This window comes from Poeciliopsis prolifica, unplaced genomic scaffold (assembly GCF_027474105.1).
Source record: "Poeciliopsis prolifica strain line A6 unplaced genomic scaffold, Auburn_PproV2 SCAFFOLD008, whole genome shotgun sequence".
Taxonomy (NCBI): Eukaryota; Metazoa; Chordata; class Actinopteri; order Cyprinodontiformes; family Poeciliidae; genus Poeciliopsis; species Poeciliopsis prolifica.
In genome coordinates this window covers 12621800-12630810 of record NW_026562383.1, presented here as the reverse complement: position 1 = coordinate 12630810, position 9011 = coordinate 12621800, and the positions used below count along the sequence as shown (strand labels likewise).

Sequence of the window (9011 nt, the reverse complement as noted above, 5' to 3'; positions counted from 1 at the left end):
AAGACCTCACGATACTACCAAGGATTTCAAATTTCTGCTTCCAGTAACTAAATACAGAAATCAGTAATGCAGGAAAATGACTCAGCTTTAGAGTACATTCAGTGTCTGTTTATTTTTCTGCAGCCAGAAAAATAGAAAAAGTAAAACAAAGAACATTCATTCTGCTGAAGTGTAGTTTGTCATGCTTTGCACATTTACAGTACATGTTGATTCAATACAAAGTTTCTCTGATTTAGACATATTGCCACAATATATTTACAAAAATAACATTAAAACTGAACTCTCTTTAGACTTAACACATTCATAAAAATAAAGCTTTCTGTGACATGGTTTCTGAGAACAAATCTCTTTTACAGAAGATGGAGATGAGTCCTGTTCAAATCCAGATGAAACACAAGCAGCTCCAAGCAGCTTTGTGTGAAGCCTCCAAGCAACTGGGGATACACTGTAAAAATGTCTTTAAAACCCCTAAAAATAAATTTTCAATCTTTTTTTTTTTCCATTACAAAAAAAAAGCCCTCTGAAGTCATGCTGACAGGGAGAAACCAAACCAATGCTCCAAAGATGTTATGCTTCCTCTTCTTGTCTGATCTTCCAGAAATCCTTTCATTCGAACAAGTTTTTTTAATAACCCAACTAAATTAAAGACAACCTCTGGAGCGTGGGGTTGAAAATGTCAACTGTGTTTTTCTTTATTGCAGCAACATGCGAAAACTACAGCTTTCATTTGAAACCGTAAACTCAAAAGGACCACAGTGAAGTGGGGTGCCAGGGACGCGAAAAGGCACGAATAGTTGGGCATTGAGCGATGTTATGTTGGCGCTGGCCATTATTCTCCTCATGACAGCAGTCGTCCAATCTCTGTGGGTAGAAGTATAGCTTTACAACTGAAAGATTTCATACTAAAGTATGAAATGGGACTTTATATCTGATGAGAGCTGCATGACTGTAACTAGTTAAAGCCCATCAGAAAACATCCTCCACTTCCCCATCCGGTATTCATCTGCATGTGTTTGCATATATTTTATAATATATCTTTAATGCATCTGATCAGTGTTTAAACAAACTGGAAGAAAAAAGGAAAACTCATTCCTCAGTGCAAAAAAACAAACAAAAACAAAACAAAAAACAAAAAAACAAAAAAAAAAAATCCACTTCACTCAGCTGCATCAGGCCTTTCAGAGCCGCTCCAGTCCCGCTGATGGTGACGGTCTCCAGGACTTCCACACCGGCTTCACACAATCAACCATTAACTATAAGTTCATTCACTTCCATTACAAAAAAGCTGATGCACCACAAACTCATTCAGTAAGATTCTCCTCCTTACAGGCATCTGCAAAGATAACAGCAGAGTAAAGTCATTGATCACTGTCTCAGGGACCCCAAGTTAAAACTCGTTTTCACAAGTTAAGAGTTGTGTAGGAATCGTGCAGCAGGATGTCAAAACTATTAATCGTTCAAATGTTAGACACACCAATAAGGCAAGACATTAAAACCAATAGAGTAATATTGTTACAACGGTGGCTGACAGAGGTGCTATGGATTAGATTTTACACTTGGTGGTCTGACTTCTCTCAGATCATCATCTGGAGGCTGAAGACATTTTGAAAATTTAAAACTGGAATAAGCTTTTTGTTCCTTGTTGTGTTTTTGGGGAAAGTACTTGTTTGGTCTCTTTGCTTTGTCTGGGCAGTATGTTTCTGCACAGATAAACATGGCCGGGTTCTGCAAAACTAGACCTTTGTGGAGAGAAGACATGATTGAGTGAAGCGACCCTGAATTTTATCAGCTGGAGCTTTATTACCTTAACCCTCCGACCCCCTTCGTTCATGTAAATTGGGCTTCAACTACAAGTGTTACTGCTTTGCAGCCAATGTCTGCTTTGCAGTTTGTGTGTCGCTACATGACAATAAAACCTGAGATTTTCAGCAATAAAACGATAAACTCCTATAACGTGGGTGAAGTCATTCCAAGCTCTGACTGGTTTATGCATTTCATAAACATTCTGATGGATTTGAAAGGAATTTAAGAGGAATTGAAGCTCAAATCAGGATAAAAACCTGGACATCTACAGCCGAGACTTCTGATTCTTTCACATCTGTTACTCTGTGAAACCGCATCACATTATATTTATATTCATTCTGCACATTCCTAAAGGATTATACTTTTCTTTATGTGTTTTGGGAGATAAATTTGCTAAAATATTCTAACAAGGTGATAATAATATATTCCTTGGTCTCTGCTCCGTCTGGCTGCTGAGACAACCAAAAGCACACATCTCATTCAAAATATGTTGAAAAATGCAACCAATCAGAAATGTTACAACCCTCCTTCAAAACAACTCTACCCTAAAGCTTCAGGGAAATAAACATTACCACCCTGGGGCTGTTTTCAGCCAACCTAGTCATATTTGGGAGGTGGGCTTTAAAATGGAAACTACCATGGTTCCTAAAAAATATGCCAGAAAGGGAAACATGACTAGAGATTTTCCAAATTTTGCTGGTCCTTGTGTATGGAAACTAAAATCCAAACAACAATGAAAGACTCAATATGTTCCCACAAAACCCAAGAAAAGAAAACAATGTTTATAAAGGAGTAAAATTTCAAAAACAACCATAAAAGATGAAATATATAAAAACAATTAATAGGTAAGCAATAACACTGTACACCAAATCTTTCACTCTTAGTGGAGGCCCAAACACTGCAGTCGGTTGTAAGAACAGTCGATGGATACTGTGTCGAATTTATGAATTAATGAGTGCCGGTGAGTACGTTTTCTTCGAAGTGCATCCCACCAACTCTCATCTGTTGGGGGTTTAAGGCCCAGACCCAGAGATGCCCTGTAGAGCTGGTTAAAACTCAGCTAGCTTGTTATTTTCTACCCAAGCACATCAATACCAAACATGCTTCGCATCAAAGAGCCGTCTGCGATAAACAAAACACAGCCATGGACAGTATGAGCCAAAACCTCCAGGAGCTGAATTTTAAACACGAGGAATAGTTATTCACCAGGTGAAAAACTAGCAGAGCTCTTTCCTACTGTATGTTTTAGTAAAGTGCAGAGAGTTGATTTCTGTGTAAACAAGCACTGGTGCAGAAAGTATAATCCAGCAGAACAAGCAGAAAGTGGACAAACACCATGCCTTCTGCGGGCTATGAGCAGCCACGAGGCAAACCGGTGCTATTCCTACCTGGGGCAGGGTTAGAGGATTGGTGGGTAGGGGAAGCTCAGGGTCTGGGACAATGAGAGATAGGGGGGGATTAGAGCTACCAATGCTGAGCATCTATACCTGCTGGGCTAAGCACCAGTGCCTGGAGGATATCTGAAAGGGAAACGATGCCCTCAATGCTGGAGCGCTCATCAACCACCACCAGCCGATGAACCTGGGACAAACACGAGAGAAATCAGTCCTCAGGGTGGTCCTGCGTGGCTAAATGCACAAACAGGTCTTTGTGTCTCACTTCTGCTTTGACTATTCTGTCCACAATGGTCTCCATTGTTTCCATTTTGTGGCACTTAACAACTCCTTCGAAGTACTGCGAGCGATGTTTGAGGGCCTGCGTCACTGTGATGTCCAAGTTATTGTAAGTTTTCTCTGCGGCCAAGTTCTGCACGCAAGAACAGAAGCGGGTCAGCATGGAGAACTATGTGTTTCTTCAAAAACAGAATGTGTAAACTTACAATCACATCAAACTTGGAATAAATATCCACAACTTTGCCTGCAAGACAAAACAAAAACAAAACAAAAACCCCAAATTAAGGTAAAACCTTGAATTATTAATAACAGAAAGGGATTTTTTTGGTAATGGTTCATTGTGATTTTACCTGAGTCATCCACCACAGGCAGAGCAGACACCCGTCTCTCCACGAAGATGTTGAGGGCTTTAATGATAGGCGTATCTGGGTGGATGAAAGCGATTTCATGGAACGTCCCGATGCCGAGCTCACCTAGAGTCTGCTTCATGAACGCTGGCTTTGGCATTTCACACACCTGGGAATGTGAAAGGCATTGATACATGTCTTATGTTATATACTTAAAGAGAGAGAGAGATAGAGAGGTATCAATTTAATGAATAAATAAGAAGCAATAACTTAATATTCTGATATGCCAGGATGAATCTAAAGACTTTTGATCAATTCCCACATTGACCACAAGGGGGAACCAAGCATATGAAAATGAGGAAAAACTTGAATGTTTACATTTCACCTAATTAGGCTTTACAGATTATAATCTTGTAAATGTATCTAAACAGAACACAATGACTGAGAAAATTTCTGAACTCACAAACAGTTGGAGGAACTTTAGGATCCTCTTGTGTGTGAGTATATAAAGTGCATTCCCTGTAACAGGGTCGATGACAGGCAGGCGGTGAATTTTATTTTTGATGAGGGTGTACACTGCATCAAACAGACTGCAAAAGCAGAAAACAAAGAAACGTGTCATGAGAGCAACAATCAAGAGGTTCAGAATAAGAACAATGTGTGAAGTTTAACGGAATTTTAGAAAACCTTGCATCCGGTGATATGTTCACAAGAGGTTTAAACGTTGCTTGAAGATAAACCTCTGAGAGGAAAGAATGAGGCAAATACTGGATTATTAAACCCCACAAAGATCAGAAGATTACTACTGTAAGCATGCGTCAACAATTAGAGGTACTTGCCTCTCCATGTTTCAAGCTTGTGTTCCTCTAACTCATAAATTTGCACCTAAAAACAAAAACAAAAAACAACTTCAGACTTAGAAAACAAGTAACCAAAAAGTAATATTCAAATATATGCTGATTAAACCCACCATTGGTGACTTATAGTATCTGTGCAGTATGATGATGAAATCTGTGATTGTCAGCATTCCTGCAGTGAAAACAGATCAAGTCAATAAACACCTCAGAGGAATGCCTGCAGGCATCATGCAGCTGGAAAGAGGGCGTGGTTGGTTAGCACAGCACTGGTTCCCCTTTTTGCTTTATTCTCACATTGACTTGACATTCATTATTCATCAGAGGCAGCAGAGCTCAAACTCAATTCACAACTGGCTCCTCTCTTGACTCCCGAGAACAGACAAAGATGCTTTGACGTTTCTACACTCGATATAAATGAGTCATCTTTGGGCTTTAATAGCTTGGGATGGCTTTAATGTTCTCTACTCAATAAGGAGACATGCTCTGCCAGCCATGACTGCTAACACACAGCGCAGCCTCGTTGTTTATTTATGGAAAACCAGAACTGCAATGACATTTTCCATCTCAGTAAAAGGAAATAATTAAGAGATCACAATGAGGCTTAAATAAAATATAGGCCCAATGGCATAAAACCATCTTCCCTTTACATTTAAGGACTGCACTCTACTATCTTCATCCAACAAACTAAAAAAGCTAAACACACCTTTGACAAGGCATAAAGAAAAAGTAGACATGTTTTTTTCTAATTTAATTCAATACCCTAAATCATTAAAACACAGTTTAATGCGAGTCTGTTGACAGTAGGGCTGAAACTATTTCTCGAGGGATTCGAGTACCTCGATTATTAAAATTCCTCGAGCAAATTTATCTGCCTCAAAGCTTTGTTAAATTATATTTTTTTAATTTAGCGCACCGTGTTCTGGCCAGGTTATTACTTGTGTTGCGCAGCGCTCTCACACCCGCCTAAGTTGTTGACGAAAGCTAAGCGTTAGCAGCATAACATCCAGTTTCCAAGTTCGACCTGGGAGGATTTTATTGATTTTATTGATATATTATTGATGATAATATATCCGGGTTTTGATGTTTTTCAGGGGCAAACGCCATTTCCATTTTAAAGAAATGGTGTATAACAGTCTTTTCTCTTCCCGGAGCTGCTGCCTGGTGGCGGTTCAGAGCGAAAGGTGGAAAAGAGCGCTGCCGGTGTATTTATACAGGTGAGCGGATAGATTTAACAATGCGGGCGGACGAGCTGGAAAATTCATTCCATATCATCCAGGTCCCAACAAATGGGTGGCCGAGCGCATCGTGCTGGTAAATGTTTCTGTGTGTGACGAACAAAGATGTCAAATCCCGTCACTAACATAAACACAAAAACTATAAATAGCTGGGCAAGGCGAGAGTTCATCTATTAAACTGACTGAAGATGAATACATAAACAAAAAGCTGGAGGACAGGCATTTTTTATAAGCCTATTTATGAGCCTGCATTTTTATTATTGAATTGAATATAATTTCAGATTTTTGTATAACTTTTCTTCAGGTTAACTTAGAAAGTATGCTATTGTTACAGAGTAACAACAGGTTAATTTTCTAAACTACGGAAAAGATATTATTAGGGAAGATCGACTGTGAAAAATTGGACTGATGTTGATATGCAATAGAACTACTGCTGTTATGTAAGATTTACCAATGTTTTACTTTATCTTTTTTTTAATCCGGTTGCTCGATTAATTGCAAGAATAATCAACAATTTACCAGATTACTAAAATATTAGTTTACAACTAATATTGACACATTTCATTGTACTTACCCACAAAGCTTTGCTTCTCTGTGTCCCATAGAGGAGCAGCTCGCACACCGTTAGCCACCAAGGCAAAAAATGCCTTCTTAACCTGCCATGAAATGATAAAGATTAATTAACCAATATAACCACACTGCCAACCAAACATATGTCACATGCTGGTCACTTCATCTCTGTCATTTTATTAGTTTCAGGTATGAAAAGAACCTGTTTTCAAGTTGAGCCCAATTGATGTAAAGCAATTTCTTTAATCTCCTTCCAGCTAGAAGATTTGGTCATGTGACTAAATGTCATTTAAAAACAGGTTTTTCAGAATTATCTTAGTTTGTGAGGGATCAAAGTTCTTCTTTCTCAAACCAGCCTGGCCCTATTTGAAAAATAACTTGCTCACTAAAAACAACAGACAATGGCTCTTCCACTCTTAACATCAACAGTTTTTGGCAAACTTAGTCAAAAACTTGGGGCTGAAACCTAGTTCTGGGTCTTGTGGACACAAGAATTGCATTTTTTATGTCTTTGAGTTGATCTTCCAACACCTTCAGATAGGCAATCTCTACTCTCAGCGTTAAACATTGACAAGTTAACGAGGTGCTACTCTCTTTGGATTACTGTTTAACAGCTTCATGGCAATACAGCGAAACATTTAACAGAAATTGCTCTAAGGTAATGTTGTTGTACATTAACTAAACCTGAAAGTCTGTTTTTATTCCCAAGATGAAAACTTCTAAACAATGGAAACAAAGCTGGTATATATGGGGTTTAGAGTACATGGTGGGAGAAAAGTATACTAACTTGAAGCGCTGTGTCAAACACGACCAGCTTGGAGCTTGTGGGGACGATGTCATAGCACTTGTGGGATTTCATAAATCGCATGTAAATATCACTCTCGGGTTCAGCAGCTGAAAGAAAAATAGTTTGTAAGAAGGTAAAATCTCCTGAGGAATGCGTAATGACAGCTTGGAAACAATGCATGCACGCACACACACACACAAAACAACCTAAACAGCCATTACGAGCAAACGGACCACTTACAGCCACTTCCCTGCTCCAGCCTACTGATAATTACCCACTACTTTAAATGCCAACAACAAACAAACAGTAGAAAATCTTGGGAAGAAAAAGTCCTTGTGGGGGGTCTCTATGTCTTAACAGTGAGAGCGAGCAACATTAAAATTGTTTTTCAATATTTGATGACCTCACATAAAGCCACTAAAATGAAGATTAATGAAGATTTTTGCATGTCTTCACCAAGACATTTTGTCAAAGTTAAGATCCATCAGGTACAATATATCCCTTGAAAAATAAGCTGCGCCTATTGTGACATCATAAGGCATATATCATCTGATTAGTATCATTTTTATTATGAACATTTGCATTTTTCTTGTTTTTATACCTAACGCTTCATTCTAAAGAGGTTACCTGTATTCTGCATGGCTGCTGCTAAAGGCTTTACCCGTATGATGTGAGAATCCTGCATGGATGCTGGGAAAATCTGACATTGCCAGGAAAGAATAGGGGAGACAGAAATGGCCAGGCTTGATGCAGAACTGCTGCATCCACTGATACTTCTGCTGAAAATAACCAACCTGACCCAAGCCTGACTTCGTTAGGTCAGGGTTGAATAAGGCTGACTGTGCTTAATCTCTCCTTAAGCACAATTATATTCAATAAATTAGAATATGCGCTCTGATGAGATTTGTTTTGTTGTTTTAAAAGCACTCTTGGGAAATCTTTCACCAGGTACTAAACTTTTTTAGTTTTCACTAAGGATAGATTTCTGTATTAAAATGTTTTTCTTTTATTGTTCTGATGTAATAACCTAATTCAAAAGATCATGTTTTCATCAAATGTGGACAGAAAGCCATAATTAGATGCCTTTACAGAAATAAAGACTTTCAAACATTTGGTGTTTAATTCATCTTCATAAAAATGTTTCACTTAGTGATAAAGAGCCTGAAAAACAAACAAAACAAAAAACTTTTCAATAGTATTGAATGTGTCTAAAGTTTGTGTATGCAAAATAATTGTTCAAACTGCATGCATTGCCCCTGTCCTGTCAGGGGCAATGCATGCATGACTCATACTTGCAAGGGTTAACACCTTGTAACTCAAATGTTTCAGAACCTATGTGGAAATAAGTCCAGTCATTCATCCAGCTGATCTTAATGCTGCCTCTTGTGATGTCATTGGCACACAGGACGAACTTGGTGTTATTTCCATCTGGGTTTTGTAAAATCTTATAATTTAACCCCATTTTTAAAAAAATTTTTTTATATTGGAAATTTAAATTTGTACATAAAACAACTCTGGTTAGTATCTTTAAAACTTCAGCATACAGTGTAAAAACATATTGCATTCTGAACAGACGATTTACAGTATTATTTGCGGTAAGATCCTTTCCCTTTTAACCTGGACCAAAACACAAAACTGGAATCAACTGCAATACCTGCTGGATCCCAACACTTTCGCATCGCGTTAAAGCAAAGATTTACAGCGTGACAGTGGCGAAGCGCAGCGCAGGCTCGGCGGAA

General features: G+C 38.5%; 1 protein-coding gene across 5 annotated transcripts in view; it reads right to left on the bottom strand.

The window, feature by feature from the left end:
• Window positions 1-93: 93 nt before the first annotated feature.
• The window catches only part of LOC129361938 (5'-AMP-activated protein kinase subunit gamma-2-like), a 31686-nt gene continuing 22768 nt past the window's right edge, over window positions 94-9011 (bottom strand). For 4 of the 5 annotated variants that reach the window (XM_055033188.1, XM_055033187.1, XM_055033189.1 and 1 more), the window contains 11 exons: window positions 7273-7379; window positions 6490-6571; window positions 4794-4852; window positions 4663-4708; window positions 4511-4565; window positions 4287-4413; window positions 3827-3992; window positions 3683-3720; window positions 3463-3609; window positions 3291-3384; window positions 94-1333 (listed from right to left, as the gene is read on the bottom strand). In XM_055033188.1, the coding sequence (XP_054889163.1) occupies window positions 1302-1333; window positions 3291-3384; window positions 3463-3609; window positions 3683-3720; window positions 3827-3992; window positions 4287-4413; window positions 4511-4565; window positions 4663-4708; window positions 4794-4852; window positions 6490-6571; window positions 7273-7379 (953 nt within the window). In that variant the 3' untranslated portion in view covers window positions 94-1301. Of the gene's footprint in view, window positions 1334-3191; window positions 3385-3462; window positions 3610-3682; window positions 3721-3826; window positions 3993-4286; window positions 4414-4510; window positions 4566-4662; window positions 4709-4793; window positions 4853-6489; window positions 6572-7272; window positions 7380-9011 lie in introns of all 5 variants that reach the window. The other variant, XR_008606178.1, reaches the window with a different exon arrangement.